Raw genomic sequence first — 15,525 nt, 5'->3', positions numbered from 1 at the left:
TAAACTAACACATTCAGTTTAATCAACATAAATTATAATGTATGCGAAGTCAGCATCATGTTAGGGATAAAGCTAATGCACATTAAAACAGCCACTGAATTATATTTCATTAGATTAATATTTAAAATATGATTGAAGTGCTTCCATGTATGTTTTTTTCTCCCGCTGCATTGCTCCTAAATTAATATACATTTTAGCTTCTGGTCGTGTTTAAGTATTAAATAAATAGACCAGTTTGAACTAGCGCATTAACTCGAGCAGCAGTTTCTTCCCACGCCGCTTCTCTCTCTTTTGCAGCTGCAGCCGTGTTACTTTGTTTTTCTAAAAACATGCTCGTATTCGCTGAACGTCCGCGTGAGGATTTCGAGCTCCACTGGTGTGACGTAGGAGGACCTCTTTTTGTGTACCGTTGCCATGGTGAATCGTGGTGTCGGGGCTCCATTAATGCTGGCTTTTTACAGTCAGCGTGCACGCACTTAACTCTGGGTGAACCTACTCAGAGTTGATTGAACTAACTCTGAGCAGCTGTTCTGAAACCAAAAACTCAGAGTTTCCTATCTCAGAGTAGATCGACTCAGAGTTCAGGGTTAGACTCAGAGTTTGTTGAACCTGCTTCGTGAAACGGACCCCAGGAGACACGCAAGCCTGAGCCAGGTAAGATGATGGATGAAATACTAAAATATATTTTGGATCTTAAAGAAAGTGAGCCGATACCAGAAATTGAAAGACAGCACCGCGGTCTGCGCCCCCGCCGGGGACCAACAGAACCACTGCGTCCGTATCTTGTGCGCCTGCTTTGATGGAGTGACAGGCAAGAGATCCTTGAGTCGGTGGCGAAGAAAAATCAGCCTTCTCAGGAAAAACTTTCCGAGTATTCCAGGATTTACCAGTGGAGATTAAACAAAAGCGCGCAGAGTATGATGACATCAGAGGGAAACTCCGGAGAGAAACCAATCTACGCTTTGGCCTACTGTACCCTGCCCGGCTTATTGTCACTATCGATGCAACAACCCATCGGAGGCTGGAGAAGATCTGAAGAAAAGGCTAACAAAGGTATTTGGATAATATGAATGAGATAACAAGAGGCAGAAACCGCCTGCTCCAGCGCTGAACTGTAAGCCCTCATCTTATTACCCCCCTATTTTTTATTTAATTTAAAAATGTTCCGCTCTCTTTCTCAATAACACTCTGGTGCATAGCGGTCACTGCAGTGGACAGCTACCTTAAAGTCATTTTCTCTTTAAATGCAATGGTTTCTATGGTGGAACTGCACACCAGCCTCTAGAGTGCTCTCTGCTGCTCTACCCCATTGAGGTCTATTCAGTGGACAGTCGATTTAACTGCAGGTAAATTTCCTCTAAATCCAAGATGGCCGGCAAACAGCCACCCCTGCCGACCACTGCTGGCATATCCTGTCAATCCTTCTATGCTAGAAGAACCCCATAGGTAAAAAAAATACGACGATATACAGTAACATCTAAGGAAGGATATTATCCGTTTGGAATATTAAATTTTATTTCCAATATGTAGAAAATTACGATTAACCATGTGTCCAATGAAGTGGACATCATGCATCACTCAGTATATTTTTAACACAAGTCATGTAATTGCTTCACTGTTTATTAACATTTAAAATCTGTTATGAAGTCATTAATTTCTAGAGGCATAGATATTGGTAAGAATAGCGTCCTGGATGAGAAACTAAAGGGAATTGCTGTCAGGAAAGGCACCGTCTCAGCAATGTACAGGCTTCTATGTTCAACCACACCTGACAGCAATACTCAAACCAAAAGTCAATGGGAACGTGACATGGGCACGTTTAAGATACAAGATTATACAATTAAAGATTCTACACAGGGCCTATATTACGCCCTGTATATTGAATAAAATTGATTGCACATTATCCGAACTGTGCTGGCATGGTTGTGAAGTAGAGGGTACACTCATGCAACTCAAGACCTGTCATGTTCTCTTAAAATTGATTTCAAACCCTGTCCAATAACTTGCATTTTAGGTGTAAGAATGGCCACTGCCCATATAAAGACTGTGCAGAGTATTATAGCATTGGCCTGTTTAGCCGCCAAACGGATCATTGTAATGAACTGGAAAGAACGCAAACCAAACTGTTTCAGTCTGGAGAACTGGCGCAGCATCTTTATGGACTTGTTATCTATGGAACATGCTGCTCTAACCCTTCAAGGCTATTACAGGTCTGATGATGCTCAAGATCCCTGGCATTTTTATAGAACATGTCTTGATGATATCACCTCAAGAATATATCCAGGATTAAAGGACTTATGTCTCAGCAGGATCTAGAAAAACTGGTCCATGCATTTATCTTCAGTCGACTTGATTACAGTAACAGTGTCTTTGCAGGTCTCCCTAAGAAATCAATCAGACAACTGCAGCTGATTCAGAACGCTGCTGCTAGAGTCCTCACTAAGACCAAGAAAGTAGATCACATCACTCCAGCTCTGAGGTCTTTACACTGGCTCCCTGTATGTCAGAGAATAGACTTCAAAGTACTACTGATGGTTTACAAAGTGCTGAACAGTCAGGGGCAAAAATACATTTGTGATCTACTGACACAGTACGAACCATCCAGACCCCTCAGGTCGTCAGGGACAGGTCTGCTTTTTGTCCCCAGAGTCAGAACCAAACATGGAGAAGCAGCATTCAGTTTTTATGCTCCGTATATCTGGAACAAACTCCCAGAATCATGCAGGTCTGCTGAAACACTTTCTTCTTTTAAATCAAGCCTGAAGACTCACTTGTTCACAGCTGCCTTTTATTAAACTATTTTAATACTTTTATTTTAATAACTATTCTAAATTATTTATATCTGCACTGTAGCTTTTACCCTTATTTTTTATTTTTATGTTTTAGCTTCTATTTTAGCTGTTTTTCTTCACTTTGCTTTTTAATGTCCTGTTTTCTTTGCCTTTGTTGTTCTATGTAAAGCACTTTGAATTGTCTTGTTGCTGAAATGTGCTATATAAATAAACTTGCCTTGACTTGATGAAGTCTGTAATAGCTCTATGTAATATTTGACTGATTGCCTCCTTATTTTGAAACTCAAGACTGTAGGTTTGTTTTTTTAAATACATAATATTTTCTGTAACCCTCATAATCAAGGAAGCCTAAAAATACATTAGATTTGTTATAGTTTTTAAGGTGGGCAAGAATAACATTTCCCAACTTTTATTTTACAAAGATTTCGTATGAATTTTTATGCCTATGTCAAAAAGCAATAAAACCTGCACGCGTATCAAAAGTGAAAGTGAGAAAACTGATTGTCTTAATTAACTGTGATTAGGGAGGGAGTTCCTATAAGTCGTAACTGGGCCACCTGTCAAAGCACGCCTGTGACAGAAATAAAGCTGCTTTGTATTTGTGCATAGTTTGAGCTATGATTGGGTGGCTAAAAATTGCTCCAGCAAGGCAGAAAGCTAGATCTAGTCCCATCAGCTGCTGTAATCATATAATTCCCAACCACAAAGAGACTATTAGTTGCAGTTATTAAAAGGCAGATGAGAGGTCACGTTAATCAAACCGAACCAAAGAACAATGCACGAAAAAGTTATCTAAAGAGTCATATTTTAATTGAGTACTTCATATTTCATAAATAGCCCCAAAGGCTGGTGCTGCCATCTTGTGATGGTGACATCATTTGGAGCCAGAGCTTGCGCAGTAGAGATCGGTGGGTGGAGCCACCGTTAGCCACTTACACTAACCAAAACTCTGAAATTACTGAAAAAACAGCAAAGATCCCGCAGTGTGTTTAACAGCAGAACAGCTTCTTGTGTTGGGCTGAGGTTAACGTTCACCGATATTGGAAACTTCAATGACTGTAGTGATTGTTCTAGGGACGTCTCCTCTCGCCGATCCTGAACAGATAATCCGGAACAGATCGGCTGCAGGAGCCGTATTTGTCAACAGAGCTGTCAATCATCCTTGGAATAGACCAATTGGTTAACATTAGCAGCAAAAGGGAGCAGGCAGTGCTTTGAGGCGCTTCACGGCATGTCCACCTCCTGTGTGTCCCTGGCGTCAGGCACGAGACGCCCTTCAAGACAGTTTTCGGGGGTTTACATTAAGCTCCAAACTACATAGTTATAATTCTGTGGATCGCCTCAAATGGTCCTGGCAATTCTGTGCTCCTAACCAATACTGCATCTAACCCCATCAACCTAGCCGGCAAGGAAATTCCACAAAAGGCAGAGCTAGCTACTTTTTTAGCCAACAAGGGTGCGCTTTAACCAAACTAGCATAAGTAAGCTAATGTTAGCTAAGGCAAAAATAACATTTCCCAACTTTTATTTTATAAAGATTTCGTATGAATTTTTATGCCCATGTCAAAAAGCAATAAAACCTGCATGCGTGTCGAAAGTGAAAAAACTGATTGTCTTAATTAACTGTGATTAGGGAGGGAGTTCCTGTAAGTCGTAACTGGGCCACCTGTCAAAACACACCTGTGACAGAAATAAAGCTGCTTTGTATTTGTGCATAGTTTGAGCTATGATTGGGTGGCTAAAAATTGCTCCAGTAAGGCAGAAAGCTAGATCTAGTCCCATCAGCTGCTGTAATCATATAATTCCCAACCACAAAGAGACTATTAGTTGCGGTTATTAAAAGGCAGATGAGAGGTCACGTTAATCAAACCGAACCAAAGAACAATGCACGAAAAAGTTATCTAAAGAGTCATATTTTAATTGAGTACTTCATATTTCATAAATAGCCCCAAAGGCTGGTTCTGCCATCTTGTGATGGTGACATCATTTGGAGCCAGAGCTTGCGCAGTAGAGATCGGTGGGTGGAGCCACCGTTAGCCACTTACACTAACCAAAACTCTGAAATTACTGAAAAAACAGCAAAGATCCCGCAGTGTGTTTAACAGCAGAACAGCTTCTTGTGTTGGGCTGAGGTTAACGTTCACCGATATTGGAAACTTCAATGACTGTAGTGATTGTTCTAGGGACGTCTCCTCTCGCCGATCCTGAACAGATAATCCGGAACAGATCGGCTGCAGGAGCCGTATTTGTCAACAGAGCTGTCAATCATCCTTGGAATAGACCAATTGGTTAACATTAGCAGCAAAAGGGAGCAGGCAGTGCTTTGAGGCGCTTCACGGCATGTCCACCTCCTGTGTGTCCCTGGCGTCAGGCACGAGACGCCCTTCAAGACAGTTTTCGGGGGTTTACATTAAGCTCCAAACTACATAGTTATAATTCTGTGGATCTCCTCAAATGGTCCTGGCAATTCTGTGCTCCTAACCAATACTGCATCTAACCCCATCAACCTAGCCGGCAAGGAAATTCCACAAAAGGCAGAGCTAGCTACTTTTTTAGCCAACAAGGGTGCGCTTTAACCAAACTAGCATAAGTAAGCTAATGTTAGCTAAGGCAAAAATAACATTTCCCAACTTTTATTTTACAAAGATTTCGTATGAATTTTTATGCCTATGTCAAAAAGCAATAAAACCTGCATGCGTGTCGAAAGTGAAAAAACTGATTGTCTTAATTAACTGTGATTAGGGAGGGAGTTCCTGTAAGTCGTAACTGGGCCACCTGTCAAAACACGCCTGTGACAGAAATAAAGCTGCTTTGTATTTGTGCATAATTTGAGCTATGATTGGGTGGCTAAAAATTGCTCCAGCAAGGCAGAAAGCTAGATCTAGTCCCATCAGCTGCTGTAATCATATAATTCCCAACCACAAAGTGACTATTAGTCACGGTTATTAAAAGGCAGATGAGAGGTCACGTTAATCAAACCGAACCAAAGAACGATGCACGAAAAAGTTATCTAAAGAGTCATATTTTAATTGAGTACTTCATATTTCAGTATGTCACTGTTACCCAGTTTTAAGTTTGTTTCTTTTAAAATATAAAATGAAAACCTCAAGTAGCTCATTGTTGGAAATATCCAATGATAAGCAGAGTTCTTAAATATATTATATATGACCTGAGATGATGTACATATATGTAAGGGATAATGTACAGTGAGCAGGTTGTTAGCACGGAATGGAACCCCCAACAGGGTGAGCAGGACTCCCCGAGTCTTGTATCACCCTGAAGGGATTACTAGACGGCTACCTACTTACAAAATTAATAATTTTACACAAAATTCTGATTTGGAAATTATTTTATCAATTTAAAAATTATTATATTTTTGTTTTCTGTTTAAAAATAGTCTGTTACACTCACAGGGAGAGCTGCATCCCTCTCAACGGTTAACTCTGTAGCCTTCTGAAAATGAGCTAAGCTAGCTGTTTTTACTCACATTAAATGGAAACATTTCCGCTGATGGTGAAGTCAGACACGGTGAACGGGGCCGCAGGAACCAGCGCAGCACCTGATTGAGGTTTTCTGTCTCGTCAATTTCAGAGTCTGTTGACAATTTCTTTTCCATTCACCGTCTTTAAACACTGACGTATCCTGTACTGTCTTCCGTTTAATGTTTACTTCAGTCTTTAGTTTTGTAGATCTCTCTGTTGTAGCCTTCAGTTTTTGTATCACTTAACCTTTATTGCTTTCTCTCTGCTGTTTGCATCTCTTTTCTTTTTGCCCTTCTCTTAAGAGACTGACGTCAAATTTACCAGACTTCTTTCAGCAGATTGATGTGATTACAGTTAGTCCTTCAGATTGTGTGATTATCTGAATCCCTAGCAACAGTCTGTTCTTCATAGCACCCAGTCTGCAGTATTACAGACTGGGTGTCTGTGGCGATTCTCATGGAAAAAATCACAAGCGGCGCCCAGTTGGTGAAGCTTTTCCGGTCTCTGCAAGAGAGCAAAATTGAGATCTTTGAGATTAGCATTAGTATTTAACACATTTAACACAGCTGTGTTTAAAGTATTTAACACTGCTGTGTAATGTAACATAATAATAAACCTGATAAATTGAAGACAGAAAATTATTATTGTTTTTTGTCAAGTTCCGATTTTTTTTTTTTTTTGCACAATTGCATATCTCAACTTCAAATAAGTGTTCTGACTCTGGGCCACTTTTGTCTTAACTTGTGCTTAATTCAAACGCTCCTCCAAAATAAATACAGACTTGCCGTTCTGTCTTTCTAGTGACAAACAGCAACACCTGGAGTGCACATGTGGTTGAATGCCATCTGATGTGACCCTGAAGGTAGCACGTTTGTGTGTGTGCATTTTTATTTTCCCTTAAATCGATCGAGGTTGGAGGTTAAATATTACAATTTAAAGCTCCTTGCAGAAATTAAAAATGTTGCCACTTGAGATCCTCATGATTTACAGGAAGGTATGCAGCCCTATTTCCTTAACCTGTAACTTGTTGTCTGTCCGGTTAAATTGTTTGGCAATTATGGTACACATATTTTCTGAAGGATTGCCTCCAACATGAGAACAATAGTAGCTGATTGAAGGAATTTCTCAGATGGCTATTTAAGTGCTGTTACCTGCAGACTTGAAAGTGTCACATCCTCGGTTGATACACCTCCTTCATCTCCATCTCGGCTGAAAGATTCACACCACAGAGCAAACCCTGCTGAGGCCTGAACTACAGGTAATCATGTTTTTTATGAAATAATGCTTGAACAGGTCTTGCCATAATTAAAGGAAGAGATTTAGTTGGAAGTTAATTTTGCATGATTTTGATATTATTGTATTTTTTGTCACATTTTATTTATTGATTTATTTTGTTGTTGAATAAGTTAAAAAAAATGTGTGAACTGACTTTTTTAAATATTGAAATTTTGGGGTATGTTTTGGTTTGTATTTGGAGTCCCATGAGTTCTGGGCACACCTAAATGTGCACATCTTTTATTGACATAACTTCAGATGCATTGACGTTGCAGTTCAAGATTTCATATTTAAGCCTGAATAGAACACTGCACAGGCAGTTTGACATCTGCTTACTAAATCATGAACATGAAACAGGGCTGCTGAAAATGTGAAAACGTTTTGTAAATATATGGTAAAAAAAAAAATGCAAATGATTACAGGGACAGATTTTTTCCAGAGTATCAAGAAGAGGAAATAACAAATGTACTGAAACAACGAAATGAAATAACTTGTAACTATTGACATGCAAAGCTAGGTCAAATCTACTAAATATGTGCACTACATCATTTTACCGTAGCAAAGGAAAGAATATCTAACAATGATGTTGAAGTGGGAACAGGCCACAGACTGTACTTAGAGATCAGATGTAGCTTTCAAATGTGAATCCAAAGTGAAATTGCCTTAAACATGCATTCTTACCAATGGCCAGAAGGGGGCGACTCCACAGGTTGCAAAAAGAAGTCAGCTGTATTATATCAGATATACCCTACTTCTCAGTTGATTTATTACCTAAGTAAACATTTTCTAATGAGTTGATGGTCTCAGTTGCTAGTTTCAAGTCTTTCTCGATACAGCATGATTTTTATTTTGTAAATGATGGTCCCATTTAGATAAAAAAAAAAACACAATAAAGCAGTGTATGCTTTACAACATTTCAGTTCTGATCACAGTTGGAGTTATAATCACTGATTATTTTTACTTTCTTTTTTCACTCTCTCAAATATTTCATTGTCTTTAGCTCCAGCCATGTTCTCCTTTTCAACCCCGCTCCTTCTCCACCTGAGTCTCCTCCTCTTCCTGTCGTACTCCCCTGTCCTCTCCTGTTGGACTGGGACCAGCAGCCAGTGTGCAGCAGCTCCATTTGTACCAGGCCACAACCTGGTGGGGGAGGGCTTCGACGTGGTCAAACTGCAGCGTAAAGGAGCCTACTTGGTGGACGTACGGACCTACCTCACTCCAAATGGCAAATGTACTCTCTGCACCAACCCTCTGCAAGGCAACCAACTGCAGAAAGTAATTTAAACAAACTAAACAAAGTTACAGTAACTGGAGAAACTTAACACTCTGACAAACACATAATGCTAACATGCTAATTGTGTTGTATATACCTTTATTTTCAGCTGCCGGTCTCTGCAGTGGACTGGCGCACAATCAGCGGCTGCTATTCTAATCTCAACAGCAATTTACACACCTCCGCCAGGTAATCCATGATGAATACTTACTCACAGTGTTGTGTTTTCCAATGTCTCAATATACTGTAGATCTGGCAAAACCTTCTGACACCCGCCCATCTTTACTTTAGCTAAAAGTAAGAGAACACAGCCAACTCTTAAATCTGATTTTATCGTAACATTAGTGTGCCTAGATGATGTTTAGCATTACAATTCAAATGGTTGGTCAATTGATTGACGACGATATTGACGTTTAAATGCATGGTCTGCCCATAGAAAACTCGCTGCATCTCAAATGAAGCGGCTCCTAAACTAACAGCCACTCCCCCAGGGGGTGATCGAGAGGTTTTGGCTTCACTTTTGAGGGAGCTGGCATGTCATGTCAGCAACTTAAAGTGGAAAAGTAAACAGAGACCGACGACTGGTTCAAAGGGTGACCATGGTAACTGGCGACTTTCAGCTGAATGTATCAGTTGTTGTCGTTGCTACTTCCCATCCAGCGTCAAGTCAGACATCCACAGTGCGACACCCTATCCACCCAAGACTGACAAAAATTACCAATTACTTACATCTAGAAGATGCACCAAACTCAGAACCTAGTTAAGTCTTATGCTGTGTTCGAAATATACTACATACTGCAAACTGGGTTCAGCGGTAGAATGTAGTCAGAGCTGTTCAAATTAATTTTGCTGCAAAAGGCTGCTTCTTTAGCTATGGCGCCCCCTTCTGCTGCCATCTGCCATTTCAACTGCGATTGTGACGTTCCAGCACTTTGCATTGTGGGATACAGTAGGCGAGGTAGACTGGTCCGATGCATACTGGAGATTTTTCCGAATCAGTACGACATCCGGGTCTTTTTGGCGTACTGCACATTTTGCTTTTGTTTGCATACTACCTACTACTTTTTGGCTAAATCAGTTCGTACTGCTATTATAGCATGGCATTTGGAACACAGCTTTAGTTTGATGCCAAATTTGTACATGAGCCAGAATGCAGCACAAAATGGAACTGAAAGGTTTCTTTGTTTAAATATGAAAGTGTATGAAAAAAATGTTGTCCCTAAGATTAATGAATAATAGTGATTAATAATCAAAATCATTGTGATTATCAATATGGCCATGATCGTGCAGCCCTAGAAAATAGCACAATAAGTTAATGTACTTATTGTACTATTTTTCATGGCTGGAATACTGCACTTCTTTAATACTTGTACTCATTTACATTTTGGAGGCAAATATTGTGCGACGCATTTATTTTACATCAGTTGTTACTAGCCACTTTGCAGATTCAGATACGGATACAAAATAAGAAATACATTTTCACTATGTATTAACTACTCAACACTATATTCAGAAGTTAAAGTGGTGTTCCATCAATATTATAGAAGAATAATTTAATCTGAAGTTGACCATATTGGACTTACTTTTGGGACATTAAGTGTATTTTGATGCTAATAATTTATACTTACAAGTAAAATTTGAATGGCTTTTACCTGTAACAGAGTATTTCCAGACTGTGGTTTAATTATAATTACTTAAGTAACAGATCCAAGTACTCTTCCAGCACTGTCAAATTCTAATGTGTTTTACAGTGTTCGGACAAATGATGAATTATGTGTTTGTATAAAGGTAACTGTATTTTATGGCTCCACAGTGAGCCATCCATTACATGTTTGTATTCTAGGCTCTTTATGTTTTATTGGGATATCATTTGATTCTTTGGAAAAGAGTTTCAAAAATTCCTTTTGTTCATAAGCATTTATGATTGGCACAGTATTTGTTTCACGGACTTGCATAGCTGGTGTTTTTCATACTAACGTATCTTATACACTACTTTTTCTGTTAGGACAAAACATTTACAAATGCAAAAGTTTTCAGTAATTTTAACAACTTTTATGCTGAGTATTTTATGTGACTTGTGTCCACAGTTCACTGGTCAAATCATACACCAACCAGGACACTTCCAACTGGAAGGTAGGGAACCTTTCACAACTATATTGTTAAAAGAAATGGGAATATCATTAACATTTTTGTAAACTACTGTATTTTTTTTTGCCTGACTGGAGACTTATGTTTGAAATTTTGATTTACCTTCCTGTTGTTGAGATATTTCAACCACAGTGGTGGACTGACCAGCAAATCTCAACAGTGACTGTCACTGACTAAAGCAAATTCTTTAATTTAACAGTTTAGTATTAGCATTTATTTTGTTGCTTTACAAATTGTTAAGTGTATGTGGATGGATTTTTTATTTGCACTGTATTGCCACTGGACAACTTTCACACAGAAATGTCTGTGTTTAAAAAAAACCAAATATATTCAGGAATATTTAATTTTAGTCTCATTAGTTGATCAAAGTTGGACTAGTTACAGGTTAGGCTGGGCCCAAGAATATTTTAGGATTTCAAAATGTACTGTGGCATTAGTTAAATGGCTGGTCTAGAGCAGGGCTTCTCAAACTTTTTGGGGCCAGGGAGCCCTTACAGGGGAGAACATTTTCCAAGGACCCCCTCATTATTATAACACAGATAAAGCATATGCTTACTACCATTTGCACTCTTAGATGCCATTGGAAATATTTGTATTGTAAAACTTAAGTTTAACCTCTGCCACATCTGGGCCATGTTTGGTTAACATGCCTTATGCCAGTGCCAACTGAATGCCAGCTGTGCCAGACTTAAGCCAAATCTAAACCAAATGATATGCTAAATACTTCAGACCTGTTTCACAGTGATCAACAGAAAAACATTTCAATTTGAATCATGTTAATACCACTTGTATACTGTAGAACAGAGGGTCATTTTATTCAAATTGCTTGTGGACAGCATTTATACTTTTCGAGCAATTGATCTTAAAAGCTTTCAGAAAATTAACAGAAGCGAGACAGACGTAGGAACGGTTCGTCGCGACCTGAGTGATTCATGACAGATTGACTTGTTGTGTCACCATTATATCAGTTTCCATCGGTCCAAAGCTAATGTGGGTGGGAGCAATGGACACGATATGCTTGTTTCATTGGCTCGAAAGGTCCTCATCTGTAGACGTGCAGTTTTTAATGACAACAGCGCAATTTTCTTATTTATTATAAATTTATTATAATTATTTCATGGATCCCCAGGCTATGGTTCACGGACCCCAGGGGTCCTAGGACCCCACTTTGAGAACCACTGGCCTAGAGCAATTACTTCTCAAAAGCTCTGCTGTATGGCAGTGATGGTCAGAAGGGTCAAGCCGGGTAGCAGCAAATCCTCTCAGTCGAGTTTCTTTAGATAAAACCAGTACTATCTGCCTGGCAACATACTGCTACTTGTAAGTTTAAAAGTATAACATGTTTCTCAGTCCCTTAAGTTATTGCATTGTATTAATAACAATAGAAAATTAAGCAGCTCTATAATTCTATCATTCAGTCTGGACTAGACAAGAGCTTTCTCAGCCTTGAGGTGGGGGGAGCACGCTCCACAGCCTATCAATTTGCTACAGCCAGGAGCAGAGAGGACCGCTACACCTTCAGCGCTCACCGTGTCACCTGTAGCCATTACAGGTAGGGTGTAAAGACTCCTAGACTCGCCTTACATGATCCCTACATTACTGTCACAGGTTATTGTTTGCATCTGTCCAGTGTCTAAATGTTTAGCTTTTTTTGCTATCTACCGGTATGTTACTTTTTTTAAGTCATGTTCTCTCACCAAAAAAAGATTTTCATCTTAGATTGTACTGAATTGCATTTCTGTGTTTAGATACCGTGTCTCCAGCAGACCGCCCCTCAGCTCTGAGTTCAGCAAGGATATTGAGAGACTGCCCAGCTACTACTTCTACTTCTTCACCAAGGCCCAGTACAGACGGATTATAGAGACCTACGGCACCCATTATATCCGCCAGGTTAAAACACACAAGCACACACATTTCACTTTCAATCTCAAAATACAATATAATTTGCGACAACATATATTTTTACTTAGTGTTTAATTGTTTGTAATTTCAGGTTTATCTTGGTGGGCGATTCAGGCGGGTGACATCTACACGTACCTGTTTGTCTAGTTTGAATGGCCTATCCAAGTACCAGGTAAGTGAAGTACACATATTCAATTAAGGATTTAAACCAAAGACTGTTTAAAAAGATGGACGACATGACACCTTCACAAAAGTGACGAAAACATTTTGATCGCCCTCTACTGACTGGCTGCAGTATAGCTCATAAAGCCCGCCTCCTCCATGTTAACAGATAGGACATGAGTCAAACTATAAAATCAAAATACACGTCAAATACATTTTTCTCAAACATGGTTTCTGTCATTACAGTTAATTTGATGTCAAGCTGATTCATGTCCAAGTGTTTTTTTCTGATGAGTTTAATTGTTAGTAGTTATTTGATGCTATAGAAAGTGGTATAATGCTATGATTGACAGCTTCGCTGACAAATGTGGCTCCTGCAGCGCTGTGCACCCGATTAGCAAAGTAGAGGAGAAACAGCAAGAGCACACAAGAAGCTGTTCTGCTGTAGACTGTTCAGACATGAGGGATTTTTCAGTTTTTTTAGCAAGTAAAATATGTATTTTGTTAGATGAAGTGGTGGGAAGTCACTACCACAGCTCCACCCGCCGATCTCTAAAGACTCTGGCTCCAAATGATATTACCAGCGCAAGATGTCAGCGCACGCCTCAGGGGGTATTTGGCTTCACATTTGTACAACCGGAGTAGGTGGTGAAGCATCCTCCATCTTTATATACAGTCAGTGCTTCAAATGCACATACATCCTGTGTACCAAAAATCAAATCTAACATCCCCTCCTGTCATCTAGGCACACAGCTGCTTATCACAGGGAATCAATGTAGGCCTGGGGAATGTCAAAGCGTCCGCTAAGCGAAGCACCTGCAACAAAGTCCTACAGAACCAGGACGTATCTACATCTTACAGCCACGGTCTCCACCAACATTATACCGAGGTGGTCGGAGGCAAAGGTTGGACAGGAGAGTTTTCACTGACCTACAACAACTCCCTGGGCTACCGAAATTGGCTGAAAACTCTCAAGGACCACCCAGATGTGGTCCAGTATTCCCTTAGACCAATGTATGAGCTGGTGACACACACGGCAAAAAGGAGAGGACTAAAGGCTGCAACAGAAGAGTACTTAAGACAGAATGCCATCAGGACCTCATCCAGAACACCCAACTGTGGCTACAATCCTAACCTGGATTACAACTGCTGTCCGAAAAAGGCCTGGAGGGGAACACTGGTGGTGACCATCGTCAGTGCCTGGGATCTGAAAGGAGACCGATGGGGCAAAACTGAGGGGTGTGTAGAGAACAAGTCAACTTTGAGCGGGGAGGCACAGTAAACATGATGCAACATACAAAAAATGTTTTATTAATTTCTTCCAATGCTTTTCCGATTCACAGATATGCCAAGATGTGGTACGGCTCGAGCTACCACAAGACTAGGACGATCAGGTCAAACTACCCTCGCTGGAACGCTCGTTATAATCTGGGCAATGTCAGTAATATATACATATATATAAAATATTAAATTATATAAAATTATTTATATATAAAAGTGAAGCCTAAATATCCTAAAAACATTTATATTAATACAGTGTGTCATGTGTCATGAATTTTGGATGTAGATTTTTTTAGTAGATCAGACAAGAGCAACATGATTATGGTGGATTCAGGGGGCTGATCGGGAAAAGACAGAAATGTTCTCATTACAAAGCTACGAAATTACAATATTTTAAAAAGTCTCTGCTATGTATATTGAATTTTTCCTGTAGCTAATGAAATGTAAGGAAAATCTTGTCAATCAATAAGTCTTTTATAGAATGTATTTCCCTGTGGTGCCATTTATGTAGTGATAATGTTTCCTCTTCTATTTATAAAGGTGGACACACACTTGGGTCTGAGGGTCGAAGTCTGGGATGCAGACTGGGGGAGAGATGACCGTCTTGGATCATGTGTGAAGTACCTGAGCCAGGGGACGCACACATACACCTGCCCAGCAAAGAGAGGTGGTGTGGTGATCCGGTACACTCTGACCTGTGACAATCACCTCACTGGAAGCAGGTGCAACCAGTACAAGCCTTCTCCAAAATGAGAAATGTTTCTGGGTGGCACGCTCTGTGCAAATACTGATGACTTTCCTAAAATCAGTTGTTTTTTTCTTTAAATGTGATAAACCACACAGTCACACAGTATCCTCACACACAGGTTAAAGGTATAATAACTGTCACACTTTAAACACTCAATAACATATTTTGTGACTATATAAATCAGTATAAATAAATATTTACTTTGGTGTTTGACTTGATTATATTCAGCATTGTGTGTTCTCAAATTTAATTCAGTTGTAGTTAAATGTCAGAAGTCAATTCTCAGTCACTTAGCAGTTCTGTTTTTTTATCCTGTAATTACATTTTGGAGGAGGGTACATTTGTATCAAGGAGCTCAAAACTGCTGTGTATGATCAGGGATACATTTTCTGTTGTCTTTCTTTGCTGTAAATAAAGACGTCTTAAAGGGAGAAAATGTGTGTTTCATTATTGCTCCAATTA

General features: G+C 39.6%; 1 protein-coding gene across 1 annotated transcript; it reads left to right on the top strand.

Moving 5' to 3' along the window:
- The first annotated feature begins 8,557 nt into the window (after positions 1-8,557).
- On the top strand, positions 8,558-15,068 carry LOC138595027 (perforin-1-like). The gene is made up of 9 exons (XM_069666345.1): positions 8,558-8,824; positions 8,932-9,011; positions 10,910-10,955; positions 12,389-12,522; positions 12,719-12,860; positions 12,964-13,044; positions 13,780-14,273; positions 14,378-14,471; positions 14,856-15,068. The coding sequence occupies exons 1-9, from the start codon at positions 8,558-8,560 to the stop codon at positions 15,066-15,068; spliced, it is 1,551 nt and encodes a 516-aa protein (XP_069522446.1).
- The last annotated feature ends 457 nt before the right edge of the window (positions 15,069-15,525 follow it).

This window comes from Semicossyphus pulcher, unplaced genomic scaffold, assembly GCF_022749685.1.
Source record: "Semicossyphus pulcher isolate SPU_LCO1_2020_fin unplaced genomic scaffold, fSemPul1.0.p SCAF_17, whole genome shotgun sequence".
In the NCBI taxonomy this organism is placed as follows: Eukaryota; Metazoa; Chordata; class Actinopteri; order Labriformes; family Labridae; genus Semicossyphus; species Semicossyphus pulcher.
The sequence above is the reverse complement of the archived record's forward strand: the minus strand, read 5'-3'. Positions and strand labels throughout refer to the sequence as shown.

Coding starts and splice junctions, on each gene's coding strand:
- LOC138595027 (XM_069666345.1), top strand. CDS start 8,558: ATGTTCTCCTTTTCAACCCCGCTCCTTCTCCACCTGAGTCTCCTCCTC. Junction 14,274..14,377: donor CGATGGGGCAAAACTGAGGG/GTGTGTAGAGAA, acceptor TCCGATTCACAG/ATATGCCAAGATGTGGTACG. Junction 14,472..14,855: donor CTCGTTATAATCTGGGCAAT/GTCAGTAATATA, acceptor CTATTTATAAAG/GTGGACACACACTTGGGTCT.